Genomic DNA, 19,029 nt, shown 5'->3' on the forward strand with positions numbered 1-19,029 from the left:
CTTTCTCCAGCCGGGTTAACATTTCCTGCACAAGAACGGATCTGGAATTTTGAATGATTTGTTCCACAGTGGATGGTCCTGAGGACTCTTTAGAAAGGGAAGGCAATAAACCTGGGCTACAGTTTCTAAAGCCCATGCATCCGAAATAATGCCCTCCGATTCTTTCAGATGCAGTGAGAGTCTGCATCCCAAAGGGGTTTGTGGAATAAGGCCTGAGAGATTTTGAGGCAGAGGAAGCAGTGGCTGAGGGCAAAGTAGCCGTTGCTTGGGAAGACTTAGTACCTCTCCTTCGTTCACCACAAGGGAATTTTGTCTGGCCCCTATGACTAGCCTGTCCTCTCCCTCCTCCAACTGAGGAGTAGAAGCGAAAGGACCTACCCCTCCAAGATGATTTGTTGGGTTAAGAATGTTGAGGTTGCTTGATTGCAGCGCTCAGAGACTATGCTGCAGTTTTAGAGATCTGCAGCTTTTCTAGGATTTCGTCAGCCTTGCTGCCAAACAACCGAGAGCCGTCAAATGGCATATTGAGAAGCCTGGATGGCACATTTGGTGCAAAACCAGACTCTCACAACCACGCAAATCTGTGTAATGTGGTACTTGTCGCAATGGATTTGCTAATGCATCCAGACCGGACTGTAGGCCCTCACACATTGCCTCTTTACTGTCTTTAACAATAGCAAGGAAGCCGCCTCTTTCCTCACCTTTGGGAACATGGTCACCCGCCATTGCTACGCAATCCCACAGGGTGAACGTAAACTTTGACAAAGCACAAGGAGTATTTGCAGACTTTACAGCCATGCTTCCTGCTGTAAGGATTTTCCATGGCCAAGCATCCACCCGCTTGTCGTCTCCGTCTAGTGGGATAGTAGGTTATGCCGCCTGCTTGGTGGACGTCACTGCTTGGACCACTACACTTTCTGGTGTAGGGTGTTTAGTTAAATAATGCGGGTCACTACTGGATGGTCTATACTTCTTGGGATGTTCCTGTTAACTGCAGGAATACACTCTGGGGTTTTCCAATTTGTTGTAACCCTTTTTTGCAGAGCAATGTGAAAAGGCAAGATCGGGTCTCTGTGTGGACCTTGGTCCAGTATGTCAGACAAATCCTCTTTCTGAAAGGGATAGCAGGCCTGCTCCATCCCAAAAACTTCACTACTTGGCCCATTAATTGTCTATATGAGACATCAGCATGATCGGAAAAGTCAAGCTCAGGTGACGTATCCACACCACTGACTGTCTGGAGATTTTCATATAAGTCCTTAAGTCTCGAGTCCTCTGAGATTTATGCATCTGGTACATTTGGAGTACCATATTGAAGGCCAAAAGGTGGAGGATCGTCATCTCAAGGTCCATGTTTATCATAAATGGAGGATAATGATTTAAAGAAATCTTTCTTTGGCAAAGGTTTAAAACTTTTCTCCTGTGCTGTTGGTAACTTTGACGGCCCCGGAAAAGTCTTCGAAATAGGCTTCGAGGCCAAATGGCGTTGAAGCTTTCCACACAGGCGTTGATGGAATTGACCCTGATATAGTCAAAGTAATCAACTTATTTTTCTTCGACAAAACCCTCAAAGGGCTGGATTCTCGACTTGTCGAAGTCCTCAACGATTTTTTATCTGTTCAAGGCCTTGATGGCTCTCGATGAGAATCTGGCTTCTGTCCCGGACTCGAGAGTGCACAGGGTTTAGCCTTCGTCTTTCCTCTGTCATCTTTATGCAGAGGGGGTGGGGGCCTCTCTCTTGAAAATGTTAACCATTTCTCTCCAAAACGCTTCCCACTTAGTTGGGGAGTCGGATTTGGTCAGGCATGTAATTCTGTCGGGTGAGGAATCACTCAGGGTTGAGGGAAATCTATGACATATTTTCTTTGCCTTTTTTGAGGAAGACCAAGAATGACGTGAATGACTTCTCGATTAAGATCTTTTCTTGGATCTTTTTCGGCAAGAGGAATCCCTCGACTCATAGGAAGATTTTTTTTTTTTTAAATACTACAAGGGGACTTCAAAGGGAACCTACCCACCGCTAATTTACCTTAACACTGTCTCAGAGCCTTGTCGGTCATAGCCTGACAAGAACTGCACTCCGTTGTGCCATGTTCCACACTGAGGCACCATAGGCATATGCAATGGGGATCAGTAATAGACATTTCTGCCCCACAATCATGACATTTCTTGAAACCCGAATTAGGCGTCAATGGAGCCAACGGTGAAGACATGATGTAATTTTAATTTGATAAAGAACCGAAGCACGCCGTCATTTCTCTCGAAGCGAAAGCTGCTTTGGAAAAACAGAACTGAAGCCAACGGGCGCTGCAAGCTCTACATCCTGGTGACAATTTCGACTGTCGGACAGAGGCTCTTGAGCGACATCGAGTCAGACACCAACACACAGCGGCCTCTGTCGAGAATTTTCTTTTCTGAAGCAGCTGAAGCTGGAAGGGAATTATCAAAAGATGAATACGTGGGAGGACACAATCCATTCAAAGTGTACTTTTAGGATTTAATTTGGGCCGGTAAAACTGCCCGGATCAAATGGACTAAACTTGTAGCACCACTAGAAATGGGGGGAATGGCTATGCCAGATTTTGAAAGTTATTACTTGGTCCTCATCTAGCTTTCTGGTAGACCCCAACCACGGAACGATCGCATGTGCAGGCTGAGAAAGCAATAACATACCTTATGCGGTTTAGAACGATTGTGTTGGGTGATATGGTTCACAGTCCGAGAGAGATCAATATGGTAGCCTGCATTCATCGTGCCGGGGCAGTACTGTTAACTAGATGTGGTGTAGACAAGAGGAATTCCCCACCCCTGCCGCAGACCAATGTGTTGGGTGTTAGATGTATCTGCCTATACGAGGACCATTGCTAAATTAAATATATGCAATTTTGGTGATTTCTTCCCCCACGGGCAGTTAATTTTGTTAGGTAATGTAAACAAGAGGGGTGGTACACGAAGCCTAGAGGTATTCTTCCATTTCAGGCTACAAAACTCCTATAAAAATCGACTTTTGTCTTTCCTGGCACAGCCTTGTACTTTCCAGTTACTGCATGATGCAATAGTGATGTGAGGGAAGGGGAAGCTTGTTTGCGTCCCGAACAGGGAAGTCATTAAGGAGAGGGCTTGTTGTGATAGAGGTACACAAAATGAATTGGAATCGTGGCACCAAATGTCTTTAACAGTTGGGCAGTGGGATTACATTTTTGCACAAACGAGGTGAGTTTCATTTGATGCCCGATTTAAGTTGACACATTTTAAAACGTATCAATTGGTTGTACTTCACACCATCTCATTTGCATAAATTCTACCCCAAGGTCTTGCATGGGTGTGAAAGGTGCAAAGCTGAGAAGGCGGATTTCGCTCATTTAGCCTGGTCATTTCCTAGAATATTTATGTTTAGGAGACAGGTCTTTAGTGTTACAAGTAGCATGCTCGACGAAAGCATTGAAGTGTATGCGTGTGAGAGCTTGGCCTTACTTTCCTGTTAACAAAATTGTAAGAGCTTGTCTGCGTGTGTGACAACGGTCTTGATTGGTGTGTCCTGTCAGTCCGCATCCCATTTCAAATTGAACTATTGTATTTATTATCAGCTTCCAGGTAGTAAGGACTGCCATTAGTCATTCAGCTAATCTATTATACCCATTTTAGCACTCCATCTAGTGCACAGTGGAATTATTGCACACGACGTGCAGGTCTGAATAGTTCTACTGAACTACATTGCCCAGCTCTCCCGGACTTCTAAATCCCGGCGGCGCCACGTCAGCACCAGCGTGTTTGCTGAAGCCGGTTGTCGCCGGCTTGCTTCATGCTCCCCCTGCTTTTCAACTTTGTCCGTGACTTAGGTCCGGGCTGCCTTTCTGGTTTCTTCTTTTCAGGTACAGTCAAACCCTGCTCCCATAGTGTGTCTTTACATATGCCCAAGAACCAAAACCTGCTCCCTTAAATACCACAATGTTGCTAACACATCCACGAGGCTGTTGCCGGTTAAAAACAGCCCTCCTAATCCCTCACTTGTTTTCTCCCTTCTCAACACTCGTTCCCTGATGTCACATGGGGTGGAGGTGGAAGATCTCCTTGCGCAGTCTTGTTGTGACTTTTTAGCCATCACAGAGTCTTGGCTCAATGACGCCACTCCGACTGAAGCCATATTAGCAGTTCCCCCTGACTACGAGATCTTGCTGGCTGACCGTGAAGATGCCAGGGAAGGGGGTGTTGCTTTGCTCTTTAAGGATACATTTCAGTGCCATTGCTCGCCCCATGACCCTCTGGACGACTGTGACTCATTAGTGGCCAAACTAAGAATCAATGACAATACCACCCTTAACATCGTCGTCATCTACAGGCCCCCCAGACCCCTTCCACTGTTTGATCAACAACTTTTGCATCTCCTTAACAATTTGGTTAACATAAATACACCAGTTGTTCTCTTTGACGACTTTAATCTCTGGGCCAATGTGCCAAGTGATAAAGCTGCCCAGTCACTGGGAGCTGCACTTGCCACCATCGTGTTCACCCAACAAGTTAGGGAGCCCACCCATGTAGGAGGCAATATCCTTGACTGGATCATACTACACCAGGTCTCGGCCTCTACGCCATCTATTACTCCATGTACCTGGTACAATCATTTTCTTCTCACGCTCTCCGTGAATTTGCCCACGTCTCCTCCTAGAGTGGATGTCATCCCAAGACAGTCCCTTAAGACCAGAAGCTTTAAAAATCTCACCCTGAAAAACGTTCCCGGGCATGGAGTCTTAAACTGGGCCACATTAAAGCCTACAATAGTTCGCTTGACCTCTCGCTGTCCATATTACAAACACTTTGGATTTAGTCATGGATGACCTTTCCCCCCATTACCACCAGGTGTGTAAAGCCAGAAACCATGTCCCACCACTGGTTTAACAATGACATTCTCGCCCTTAGGCATTGCAGGAGAGCAGCAGAACTTGTGTGGCAGAAACGGCTTACACCTGCTACTTTATCCTTATCACGAACTGGCAGCAAAAAACTTTAAATCTGCCGTGACTCAAGCCAAATCCTCTAACTATAACAAGAGAATCCTACAGGCCAAGTCAAGCACCAAGGAACCTTTTTCCATTCTAAGGGACTTTAACAGTCTCACACTAAAATTGGTCCACCCCAGGATCCGGCATGGTGTCAAACAATTCATGACACTTTTACTGCCAAAGTTGCCTCCCACCTGCATTCCAGTATCTCTCACAATGGTCTCACCCCCACAACCACGTCTTCTCCACTACACCTAGCCCCCACTAACCTTCTTGCCACATCCAAGCCCACATTCTCATTCACCCCATTTACTGTGGCGGAAATTACCCAGATCATCGTCAACATGAAACCAAGCACTTGCAAGGGAGATTCTTGTCCCTCAAGGTTCCTTGTTAGCTGCCTTGATACGCTGTGCCCCTGGGCTACCAGACCTATCAATCGGTCATTTCTTGAGGGTCGGGTTCCCATGGATCTCAAAGAAGCCTGGATCACCCCCTCCTTAAAAAAGACAACCTCGACTCTCTTCATCCAAAAAATACCATCCAATCAACAACATTCAGTTACTCCTCAAGGTTTGGATCGGGTTGCATACCTACAGCTACAGAGATTCATTGAGGAAAATGCCTTTCTAGGTCCGCGTCATTCCAGTTTCAGTGCTCGACACAGCAAGGAGACCGCTATGCCCTACCTTAAGTCCAATCTTTCCGTCATTATTGATCAAGGAAACCCAGCTCTCCTTATGTTGGTCTATTTGTCGGCCGCCTTCGACCTGGTCGACCATGAACTTCTGGCAATCAGGCTGCATTAATTGGTGGGTTGTTCTAGCATAGCCACACAATGGCTTGCTTCTTTCTTGGGTCCCTGCAATGCTAGGGTCGCCATATACTATGCCTGCTCCTCTCCCACCTTACTCACTCGTGGTGTTCCTCAGGGCTTGTCACTCTCGCCCATATTGTTTAACATTTACATTCTTCCTGTTCTCAAGATTCTCAATATGGGTGTCCAGTATACTAATTACGCTGATGACACCCAGGTCATCCTTTAACTCTCAGGCCATTAATCCTATTTACTCAACCGTCCACTCCTGGATGGTAGCAAACTCTATGGGCCTCAACGCCGAGAAGACAGATTCTAATCACCGCCTCCAGCCATATGCTAAAAAACCAGGCCCGGGAGTACACCAACTTCACCATCGCTAATATCACCATCCCTGTGGCCAAGAGCGTCAAAACGAGGGGTGGTACCCTTGACACCAAACTTACTATGAGGCAGCACATAGCTAAGATCCGTGCATCATGTGGCCTTATTAACAAACTTCTTGGCCACATGTGCCCCTCTTTGTCTATGAAAAATATGTCCATCTTAGCCTCTGGCCTGGTCAACTCTCGGCTCGACTATTGCAATAGTCTTCTGGCCAGCACTGTCCAGTCCAACTTCGCCGCCCTCCAGGTCACACAGAATGGTGCCGTTAGAGCAGTTCTGGGCATTCCCAGACAGCAGCCCATCACTGAAGCAATAAGAAATTTGCACTGGATGCCCGTGAGGCACCGTGTCGCAGATAAGATCCTGAGCCTTACTTTTAAGTGCCTGGCCCTCATTGCGCCTGTCTATCTCAACGAGCGTCTGAAACGCTATGTGCCCTTGCGCTCCCTTAGGTCACTAGACCAGGCCATACTAAACCAACCTAGATTTAGCCTTGCCAAATATGGGAATGCGAACTTTGGATGTTTTGGCCCCTGCCACTTTGAGCGCCATCCTGCTTGACTTGAAAAAGATTCCCTCTCTTGCTGAATTCAAGAAGAAGTTGAAAACCTTTCTCTTCAATGCACTCCCTACCAAGATCCCTTTGCACCTGTCGCTGATCTCCTGTTTATTGTCTTGTCTGTTTTGTTTGCGCCCTGAGGCCTCTGGGCGAGAAGGCGCGTTATCAAAAATTAAAATAAATAAATATAACGTAACAAGCCTGCAGGCTGGCAGGTTTGATATTTAGCCTGGCTTGTCACAGAGTAGCGAAAGCATGGAGGTAGGGTCCATTGCCAAGAGTAAGGGCATGCATCCATAGCATTGCTTACTTCTATACTACTGAAGAATTATAGATCAAAACTTTACCTCAGTATGTCATCCTAAGGACATTTGGAAATCATACCAGAACTACCTTGTGACCAAATCCAAAAGTGCTTAATCAGAAAACAGCAGTTAACACTTAGAACAAACGGCTTTGGCATCAGATACAGGTAGCAAGAACCGAAATATGGTGCTTCTGTGGAATCTGAATTGGTTTGGTGATCAGGAGTAGGGTTTCACATGAATTGCTTATCGGTTATGTATGAGTTGCATTCCCATTTGCGCTCGATATAAACGATGTTGCTCGTCAATGTCTTGATTCTGTGGCGCTCTTTCTCAATAAACAATTTGAAAAAAACTAAGAAACCAGGAATTACAATTTAATGTCTGTGTGATATTAATTTCAGGCTCATCTGTAGTTGAAACATTTTTTCCTTTAGGATGGACATTCACGTTTTTGTAAGTGAAAATATGTGCTTTTTAAATATATTTTACATTCCCCTTCTTAAAATATCCCTCATAACAGTGCAGCTCAATAGGAAATAACAAAAATAGTGAGGAAACTGAAGACATCACAGTTTTGGGGTTAGGGTCATGATAATGTGATCAATATTCCGTTACGGATAGCTAACGGGATCCCTGTCAGCTTATTATTCTATGAGATTTGAAGGGATCATTTACAAAATATAAGTCTCTGTGAGAACTTAGACAATGATATTGGAGGCCCCAGGACAATCAAATCTCAGCAGAAGGTTCTCGATTTTATGAGGAGTCAGTAAACGTACAATTCTGTCTGGTTAGTTCAGCGGGTCCTACATTTAGGAGCAATGGTAGACCAAGTTGGCTAGACTATGCTCTGTTTCTTTGGGAGACTGAGGATCAGTGGCTAATTTCTATGTTCAGAGACTTTTGAGTGAGCACAATCTTATTGTATACATTTTACCCCCATTCATGGTTTGCTCGCCTTTAACTGGTTGATACGCTCAGGACCTAATTCCATCATCAAACCTATGTCTATTAGTGTGTTGAGTTTGACCCAACCAGATTTGTTTGTGCATTTGTCATGGCAGAGGCCCTTAGATCCCCTATGATAATTCCTGGTTCACCAGATCCCGCTCCAATGGAAATTCTGGATGCATTTGCAGCACTTGTGAATACTCTCGCTCGTAGTTTGATGATGAATGCAGGCAGGCTTATGGAGCGCTCTTGCTAAACTGTATAGTGTGAGAAATCTGAGGGCGTCCTCAAATCTACTCCCCTTGGATCTTTAGCGCAGGTGGCCAGGAAAGGACCATTGCTTTTGGATCCCAACCCTGGGGTGGACCAGCGAGGGAGGATCACCTGGGTAGAGGGACCCTGGGGATTGGAGGCGGGATGCACTTAGGTGATGCTTGGAATTCCAAATCCCCCTTTCAGGGAAGATCCCTGATCCCAGAAGTGGTTATGGCAGATTGTTTCCCATGTCCCTTTTTCCCTGAAAAGTATAGGAGATATTGATAGGAGATATTATCAACCCAGACATACTATTAAGAGGAGGAGAAAGATTAGGAAAGGGGTACCTTTAGGCATAACATGGTATCCCCTTATCCTATTGACAAGTAGTTAAGCCCTTTCTCAAACTTCATGGCCTACTCTAGATCAGTTCCCCTTTCTTGCCCCTCTTGGGGAACATGACAGTACTGAGACGAGGAAGAAACAACAAAGTAATGAACACTCCACCCTCTCCCCACTTTGGCACTGAGACGAGGAAGAAGCCACTGAGAATAATGAACACCACTTACTCTCAACCACTTTGGTACTGGGACGAAGACAAGGACTAAAGAGGCATACCACTATACTGAACACCCATGTCCCAATAAGAGGTTCAGGCAAAGTCAGGCAATTGAAGGTAAGAATGCCCACCTGCAACCAGTTAAGAGTCTCAGGAGAGTATAAAAGGAGTAGTCACTGGAAGGAAAGAGCAAGTTGGGAGAGCAGCTGAGATGCAAGAGTTATACAGGTTCAGCCGGTGGAGAACGAGACCCTGAAATGCTGAGAGTCTGCAGAGTGAGACCGCAAGAAGAACAGTTCGAGGGAGCCATGTCTCCAGGGAGCCGGAAAAGTCCAGAGAAGGGAGCCAGAAGGTGTGCTGATCCCTTTTGAATCAGTTCAGGAGAAATTCTCGTTCCCCTGGGCTGAGAAGGGTGCCCAGGGATGTCTGAGGGGCCAATGGCGAGGCCCTGACCCAGAAGAGAAAAGACGCTTCACTCGACTGCCCAGAATACAACCGGTGAGTTTCTGACAATAGGAAACCCAATATATAAAAGGCCCAAGTGAATACAACGTAACTGCAAAACCACGTGTGAACAAATACACGTCTTTAATCTCCGAACACAGTTAAGTGCATGAACAATGATGAAACGAGAAAGCGGATACTGAGTACATGTATCAAAAGATATGTTCTCGAAAGCCTCTGTGGAAAGAACGAAAGCCTTTTTATAAAAAGGGGAGCCACGTGAAAAACGAAGTATGAGCAAAATCCCCAACTGCTAATATTAAATATCGAATTGAATGAAAACAAGCAACCTGCCAATATAAAATACTGTACTGCATGAAAATAAGCAAACTGCTAATCTTGAATACCTAACTAAATTAAAATAAGCAAGCTGCCAATATTGAATACTGAATCAAAGGCAACAGCAAATTGCTAACATTGAACATTTTACTGAATGAAACCGCAAGAAGCAGTATTTGAGAAAACCTATGTTTATTGGCTATTAAAATGGATGAATAATAAGAAGCTACATTTGAGAAACTATTTGTTTATTGAACATTGAATTGCATAAAGAGAACTCCTATATGTTGAATAATGAATGGCTGGAAGAGAGTTTATTTATTTATTGGGCATTTATAATGCTCACATACCGCAAAATGGTGATTCAAGGCGCATCAAGACAAGGGAGGGGAGTTACAGGGAGAAAAACAAATTAGTAATGTTCCTACTAGGTTGTGAGACAATTCGGAGTGTGCAAGTGCAGTAACAGAAAAAGAGGTGAGTGGGAGGAGGGTAAGTGAAGGAAGGAGGGGAGGGAACAGGGAAGATGACAAACAAGAACGTTTCTCGTAGGTTGAGAGACAATTCGGAACGTGCAAGTGCAGTAAAAGAAAAGCGGCGAGAGGGGAAGAGGGTAAGTGAAGGAAGGAGGGGAGGGAGAAGACAAACAACGGTCCTACTAGTTTGTGAGACAATTCAGAACGTGCAAGTGCAATAACAAAATGAGGGGGGGAGAAGTGCAGGAGGGGGAGGAAGGATAATGCTCAGGAGGGAGGGAGGAGAAGGGTACATTATTTGCAAGTGAACAGGTTCACTTGCCCTCGTGAGAAGAGGGTGCACAAGGGAGTGCATGAGGAGTAGTGGGAAGGACCCAGTGGCCAAGGAGCAATTGCAGAATCAGCCAAGGCTGGAGCAATGGAGGCAATGTTGTCCTTGATAGTTCTGGAATGGGGGGGGGGGGGGGTGTCCACCGATTAAATGAGATTTTCATAGAGCGGACTTGTCTAGAGATCTCATCAGGTGCTACAAGAGAGAGGAAGAGAGTAGGAAGGAAAGGGAAAGGGGGACCAAGGGAGGCCTGAGAGCGGGTGAGGGAGAAGCACAACACCAGCTTCAACACAACAGCAATGTAACCATTCAAGTTCATTGATCCAAGTGACCAGGAAAGGAAAAAAGCCTAGGTTTCAACATACAGCAGTAGTAGCAAAACACCTTGATGTGAGTTTCCTGGAAAGAGGGGAAAAAGCCTAAGTTTCAACATATAGTAGTATGAGAAAAACAACTAGATGCAAGTTTCCTGGATAGGGCCTAAGTGCCAGTTATGGACAACATACAATTGTGGGCAACGTGCAGCAGACTAAAGCATTTTGATAAAAAAGGAATCATAAGAGAGGAGGAGGGGCAGTTAAAATAGGGAGCAGTAATGACTGTTCCTCCTGCCCGCACCTTTCTTACCTTGTCAGTCGCTGCTGGTTGATGGCTGCGCTGCATGCTCCACTAGTTAACACAGGCAAACACAGTCAGGAGCTGCACTTTGCCTCGGTCTGGTTCAAGGTTCTGGGTTCAGGATTCCTGGTTGCGTGATCTGTAATTGGTGGACCGTGCGGTCTTACAACTAAGCCAAGACTAGAGAACCCGTACATGCTAACAAGGAATCCAGTTATTGTTTTGTAACAAAAACTACGATGAGACTAGGGGAAGGGAACCATGAGCTGTGAACAATTGCTGAAAGTCAGTTTAAGGACAAAGTTTCAAGCTCTTTTATGACATCTTTTTGATATTGAACTTGGGGAAGGGACCCAGAGACACACTGCCCTGGAACTATATTGCACTTGGGGAAGGGCGCCCTGACATTTACAAAGGTGTGGCATTTTAATACTTTAAGTCCAAGAAAAGGTACATTGAACATTCTGATGAACTTGTTGACATTCGAGGAACTGGTTATTTGGGGAAAGGAATCTGAAGACTAAGCCCCAACTGGAAATAGCTCAGAACTTTACTGTTGGAGCACTGTTGAGTTTATGATTGACATCCCTCGACATTGTTTTGTATTAGTTGTGAGGGCAAGTATAGGTTTTGGACACAGACAGACTTTTCAGCTGAACTCATTGACACAGACTATCCTCAGATTATTTAGGTAGGGAAATCCCATGTTAGCATGGGGCAGTTTAGGCCTTACACCATCCTGACCTTTTCTTTAATAAAAGTCTTTTGTTATACATTGAATGTGTTGTCTGTGTTTCCTTCCATAATGCCAACCTCACAATAGCTATACCTGCAAATATAGGTTTCTAGGAACTTAATTACTTTGATTGGAGAAGAGCCAATAAAAGCGGATGAAGAAAAGTGATGCTTATGACCATGCCAGGGCTGAAATTGCGGATGCAGTTGACACCAAAGAATACCAGGGGATTCTGGACCTGGTGATGAGGGCCCTATGGCTTCATGCCCATGTTGGCTTTTGTTCTTACTGCTGAAGTTTGGTTTTAGCTTTATTTCTTCTTTATAAATGTTCGCAAGGTTCTTACACCCTGCCTCAGTTTCAGTTCAGCAGGAGGAACTATTTCTTGGTTTCCTGTTAATGCCGGAATTCACCAGGGATGAGTGCTGGAACATTTTCTCTTTTTGATAATTTGGACAATTGGTTCAAAGATTATAATCTTGATGTGTCTTGCATGATTAGTGGTGGTCTCCTCCTACAATTACCCTGGCCTTAGGTTTGTCACCTTCCTTTCATGGGCACGCAATTTAAGAAATCTGTGGGGATTCTGGCGCAACTAGCTTGGACAGGGGAGGGGGCACTTTTATTTACCATAAAATTCAGAGGGTAGAGGATGTGCATCCCAAATTTAAGACTAGAGTCTGTGCTTCTGTGGATGCGGTTGGGGTTCACAAAGGTTAACCTCCTAGCCCAAACCATGATCAGGTTTTTATGGCTGCTAATAAGGCTGCTACAGAGCCCCTCGTTCCCCGGTCTTGACACTAATGTGAGATGGGAATTTTGCCCATTGCGGACCAGGATGTCCTATGGTCATTTTTATATATTTGATTAATCTATAGGAGAAACACCAGGTGTATATTCTTTTAGGTGTACCCTTAATCCAATGTTAGCATCAAAAAGCATGCATCCATGCGCTGGGTTGGATATATTAAAAAAGGTTTTAAATTATGGAAGATGAAGGAATCCTGGGCTTCACCTTTGAAGATATCCAAGATTGCTGTACAAGTGGTCCATGAAAGATGAAGGTCTTTGAAAGAGCCATTTGGCTTTAACCGCTCTTAAATCTAAGAGAAACTGATCTAATGGCATATCCAGCGATCGCTTGCCAGATTTATCTTTCACTGGCTTTTCCTGCCCGACCACTGCATTTTCTCTATGTGAAGTTCAGATTGGTTAGACTGCCCCTGGCTCCAATCTCTGCGGGGCTGTTGGACTATGATAATTAGTATGAAAAGTCTTACTGTGATCAGCTTGGGAGGGAAAGTATAATGCATTATTCATTGTTCTGTTCTTCTATCTGACCCTTAGCCTCAAGTGGCTTTATCAAGACGTCCAGCCTTGGGACATGAGAGATTGAAGATTGGCACTTCTACTTCAATTTCGTGTAGCTCAGTTTTTATCTATGCAGCTTGGTCTGTTAGCCAGTAGTTTTTTTTAAGTTACATGATTTTAAACAATTTTGTAATAACCATAGGTCTTTTTTCTTGATATTTCCTGCATCTGTTCCATTGTATGGAGGAGGTTATGAAATGTATATTGCTCTATTCCTAATGGCATTGTACTGCACTGCAATAAATATGTACTTGAAATGTTAGCCGACATTGCTAGATTACTCAAAAGCCTCACTTACAGCAGAAACGGACCACGCCTAAGCAACAGCACAAATGTTTCCACTGGTTGCAGATACAAAGCATGTAGCTTACCAAATTGCTGTTTTGATTTCTTTATCCGTTGGGCTCTGGCATAAAGGACAACTTGCTGCACAACTTCAAGCTGGTCCGAAAGTTGGGGGAAATGGAAATCAGTGCATTCCTGGCAAACAGTTGCAAAATCTACAAAAATAGATATAGAATTTGTGTGTACAAATACAAATCAAAGACCAGGGTGCATTACGTTGCCTAATTTTCTTTGTTGCGACTGAGTTTTCATAGAGGCAATCACATATCTACTTAAACAGGCATAATGTAGACTACAAAACAATTACCTTAACAAGCATTCGAAATTAAGCGGCATAGCAAATTACAGGGGGGAGGATACAACACTCAAATTACAAATAGTTTGAAAGACTTGTTATATACTACCCCCACGCCCTGGCAAGTCAGAGACAGGAGGCAGATAACTGGACAATTTTGGTTCAAGTCTTGGCTTTATTTAAACTCAAAGAAAATCCTCACCTAGCCCTGTCGCTATGGTGGAAGCTCTTTATTCTCAGAAGGTCACAGAAACACAACTAGTCCTCTTCCAAACCTATCCTTATCTAACTGGCCCTACCACTAAATAACAGAAAAACAAACTTGGCCTAGAGAAGTGGATCTCCACCCCCCTTTCTTGCCTTCTGGTGGTTGATACGTGACCCCCTCCTCAAAACTGTCTCTTGAGTTTATATGTTTATGTATTGCATTTCTAGTCCTTGGTTTTATATGAGACTTTATAGAATAACAAATTCTATAAATAAAAAATAAAAAACATTCTGTTGAGAAAGTCTCTTTTGAACTCCAAGGGGCTATACTTTGGAGACAAGTTCAAACAAAATAATAAGTTCCAGAAAGTTTCCTACAAAATCCAAAAGAAAAGAATGTCATCAGAAAACCTTTATTCGGCTAATAGCCATCAGAGATAAAATTAAAACATACATCATAATACATCAATATACATTAAAACGTACAAAAGATAAAATAATACAAAATACACAAGCAGTCATTAAACGTATAAATTCATCACTCTAGAAGACAAGCTAAAAACTATACCAAATGTGTTTTCCTAACCTTAGTTGCTCTTTTAAGAAAAGACAATAGAGCCCATGCAATATAGCACGACTGCCTTCGACAAAAAGTACAACGTTGGGTGACATTGACTAAAATGATTAATGTCTTAAAACAGGTACAAGCGTCTGCCTTCGGATTGTGCTATAAACTGGGCAGAGAAAAATGAAATGGAACAAATCTTCCATCCGAGACTGATAAACGGGACAACTTGTATCCTCCAATGAATGCTGCCATTTAGCATTATTAACTATTGGGTTCAGAGAATTGTACCTAGCCCGGGTAATCAGCCGAATGATTACTGAAGGTAAGGTATGGCTGTAGCTTTCCAGGTGTATTAATAATGGCATGCTTTCTATTAAAGTTGATCCTAAATTCACCAAGTTCTCTTGATAACTTGATCCTGTCCTTAATACAGACCGTAACGGTTTGGATAATGGCCTTGGAGACTAAAGCCGCTGGGGGAAAAGTGCACATCCATTAGCTTTAGTTAAACACATTTTTATGTACTGGAGCCACGGAATTTCAATCAGCTCCCGCCAATTTTACTACTTCCCTAATTAGAAATTTAGTTAAAGGAGACCAACAGGGGGCACAGGCAAAATAGCTGCTTAGGCTTTCGTTTCCCTCGCAGAGCAGAGCTAATGGAGGTTTAACGTGCACCATCGGCGGCTTCCTCCGGCTTGCAGCAGACGGATGGTGTCGGAGGCTGTCTAGCATGCATGGTTTTGAGTGAAAGCTTGTCTGTGCCCATGATGGCTCCAAACAGCGCCCGAACGTGAAAGTGCCCAGGAGATCTCTGCACGGCAAGCGGGCGCTAAGAGCGAGACGCTGTGGAGGCTCAGCCCACGCAAGGTTAGCTGGGAGCAGTGTAGTTCTGACACCGCATAGCCTGGAATCGGCTAGCGCACTGGTAGTGAGGACTTCTTGCAGTCAGAGGAGGCCTTTCCATCAAGCCGAGCCAGCGGGAGCCGGGACGAATAGCGCAACGATAGGTGCACAGCATCGCAAAGTCAGCACCGGCCCCTTGCAGCGAGGCCAGCAGCTTCAAGCAGCGATCGTACCAGCTGAGTGGTAGATAAGGGGCACAGAAAGCCGGAAACCATACAGAGGCCCCCCTACACCGGATCATTGCAGCACACGAGGACTTGGGCAGCACATCGCGGACCAGTGGAGGCTGCGATCGCCTCAAAGCAACAATCATAAGTAAGCTGGCAGGCTTCAGGGGGCTGTGTTACAAGGGACCCCGACGTACACCCAACTACCTAGGGATATCGGAGCAACGGCCTGGGCTAAGTTGTCGTTTGTTGTGATCTTTTAGCAGTGGGAGGAAACATCCAGATTGGCCCTTTTATTGCATATTAGCCCCTACGTGCTTTCTTTGTGAAGTAACACCTTGAGACTCCGGCTTCCAAGTTATAAGCGATCATCCGGGGCACCTAAACGAACCAGAATCCCCAAATTGGACGGCAGCTTTCAAGTGTTGGTGGGTTCGCAAACCGGCACCACGACAAGTGAGGCCCTCCCCACCCGGTGACCGCTGACCAGCCAGGCAGCCATTTGCATGGGGTGAGCCACCACGTCCTATAGAGTCCTATAGAGTCTGTTTTTAAGCATGCCCATACCCAAACTGGCCCAGTTTACAAAATCCAGATTGCACAGCTTCCGCCATACACCGGTCGTGATGGAGCAGAAGCAGGCAACCACCTCACCGGACATACCAGGCGCTGATCACGACAGTTCAACGGAGGCGGATATTAACTTGCGACTTGAAAAAATTAGATCCTTTAAGTCCCGCATTACAGCAAAGGTGACAGATCTACAAGTTAGAATGGTCAAGGTGGAGGACAAGGTAGAAGAGCTCGAGAACTACCAGCTGTCAGTTGACCTCAATGCGATGAAAACGGAAAGCCGTTTTTTGGACTTGGAACAGAAAGAAATTGCCTTGGCTCTAAAAAAAAGAATCGATGACCTGGAAAATCGCGAGAGGCAAACGAATATTCGCATAATGGTCTGAAGCAGAACCCCATGAGACTGCGTCTTCCCTGGAAAAGTAAGTGAAGGCGTTGATTGGGTCGCTCTTTGACTATCCTGCGGCCGCGGAAACTGAATTCGACAGAATCCACAGGGCCGGAGGACCACCAAATGGCACGAGGTCCGTCCTGGCCAAGTGTCATTACTTTTGTCAAAAAACTGACACAATGCAGAAGGCGAGGGCAGTGGAATCCATTGAATTCGAAGGGTCATGAGTCCAAATATTTCAGGACTTGTCAGCGATGACTCTTTCCAAACGGAAAAGCTGCCGCCCACCCCTGACCTGGTTGCAGAAACGAGGAATCCGGTATAGAGGGTACCATTTTTCTCCAAACGTCGAACACCAAGGAGAGGTCTATCAGATAACCTCAGAAGATGAAGTCAACAGAGCCTTGAAGACTCTAGAGTCGGAAGCCCGCGGCTACAAGATCGATGAATTGCACGTTCCTCGAGGTCCTACGAAGCGGGGGGGGGGGCAGAAAGCCTCTGCCACGGAGAGGCTGTACTCATGGATCCAGGGAATTCAAACGTTTTAACACTCCATGAAGCTGATGTCGCTGGCGGACAAGTTTGGCAAAGTTCTCTAGTATTTTGTTTTTTCGAAAATGGCAAGACCTCTGGTCACCAATGGAACAGACGTCGAAAAGCCCAGGAGAAATTTTGTCCAACTCAAGAGTTCTGTTGTGGGTGAGATATATTCCGACAAGCACGCTCCTCACACTTGCGGACGTTTGATTTGAGAAGGGGCCGAGTGCGCATTATCTTAACCAGTTTCAGATGCGTTTTCTGTTTATGCATGTTTGAGATTGCTCGGCAAGAGGCCTCATCAGTGTGGCCCTATATTTTTTTGGGGCGTCACAATTGAGGGAGAGGTGAGGTTGTTCCCACTTTTTGGGAGAGTGGGTTGGGTTTTAGGGGGTGGGGGTTTCACGTCCACAACACGCTGCAGCTTGAAACACTAACATTTGCACAATAGTAGATGGTTGAGTATATGTTTCACACATCAGGCCTTGAGGCGACCTTACGACACCAGGAAAAGAATAGGTGAAACATCAGGGGCCATACAGAAATCAAGAGCGAGTCATCATGACACAGGTTGATGGTATACGATTTGGGTCACTGAATGTTAAGGGCTTAAATTCACCACATAGGCGTTCCATGTTACTGAGGGAATTTAAGCTTTCCAGACTAGTTGTACTGTTCGTCCAGGAATCAAAATTCATGAAGGGTTTGGAATTTAAGCTGGGGGGGGTGGGAGAACGACACCCTGCTTAAAGAAGCACAGTTCAAAGATACCCTTTACGAGGAAATAAATAACTTTTTTGTACTCAACGACACAGGAGAACTCTTTAAATACAGTTTGGGAAGCTGCAAAAGCCACGATTTGTGACGTTTTAATAGCTGAAGGGGCCTTTAGAAAGAGAGTCCGGTTGTTGCAAGAATCAAAGCTTAAAGCGGACATTAGCATGAAAGAGACGCTCCTTAGGTCATTAACTACCTCAAGGAACAACACCCTTGCAAAATCAGGGAGCTGAGAACAGAGTTGAACGAGATATGGCAGGCAAAGGCGTTGACGCAACTTCGCTTTCTTAAGCAGAGGTATAATGAGAGGGGGACAAGGCCTACAGAATATTGGCAGCACGCCTAAATGCCAAGAGGGCAGAAAAGGCTATGTATAAACACATGGGGGAGGGCAGAAAACTGCTGGTTGGCAATATCGCCATCACAAATCGGTTCGCTGGTTTTTACAAAACCTTGTATACAACGGAGAGCAAGTGCACAGGGGACAGGATTGCCCATTACCGTCCTAATATTCCTGGTAGTTGGTGGTGTAGGGTCTGCCATTGTAAAAGGAGAAGCGACTTTCAAGTGAGACGAGAGAAAAGAGAAGAGAATGGTCAGCCCATGATGGGGTAGTGAGAGGAAGAGATAGTGGGATGTCTGTGGAGAGGAGAGCATCCAAGGTGCGGCCACCAGGGTGTGTTGGACGAGAGGGCAGAATGGAAAGAGCAAGGGAGTTGGCTATGCCTTTGAAGAAGCACAGTGCCTGGATGGTGGCCGATTCTTGGATCCATTATTTATAGGTGTACTCTGAGCAGTGAGGATTATCTGTGAATCTTGGATTTGAAGAATTTGACGTTTCCTGGTATGGAGTTGGAGGAATGAAGTGGGCAGAATTGCTACCGTTTCGCGAGAGTGTGCCTACTTTGAAGCATCCAGATATCATTATAGTTCACTGTGGCAGCAACAGTTTGGGCTATGTCACTGGAATATCTGTAGAGTTTGACATGAAGGATGGAGTACGGGTGTGCTTAGGCCACACCCCCTATCGAGAGCCCCTAACCTCGGACACCTCTTCTCATTCTCTCATCTCCGACTGTGTCTGCTAACCAGGAGTGGTGTGCCGCCAACGA

General features: G+C 45.2%; 1 protein-coding gene across 3 annotated transcripts in view; it reads right to left on the reverse strand.

The window, feature by feature from the left end:
* Window positions 1-19,029, reverse strand: part of FERRY3 (FERRY endosomal RAB5 effector complex subunit 3) — an 845,039-nt gene that overhangs the window by 488,005 nt on the left and 338,005 nt on the right. For all 3 annotated transcript variants that reach the window (XM_069628304.1, XM_069628305.1, XM_069628306.1), the window contains one exon: window positions 13,523-13,651. In XM_069628304.1, the coding sequence (XP_069484405.1) occupies window positions 13,523-13,651 (129 nt within the window). The remainder of the gene's footprint in view (window positions 1-13,522; window positions 13,652-19,029) is intronic.

Source organism: Ambystoma mexicanum, chromosome 12, assembly GCF_040938575.1.
Source record: "Ambystoma mexicanum isolate Mex_15411 chromosome 12, UKY_AmexF1_1, whole genome shotgun sequence".
Lineage (NCBI taxonomy): Eukaryota > Metazoa > Chordata > Amphibia > Caudata > Ambystomatidae > Ambystoma > Ambystoma mexicanum.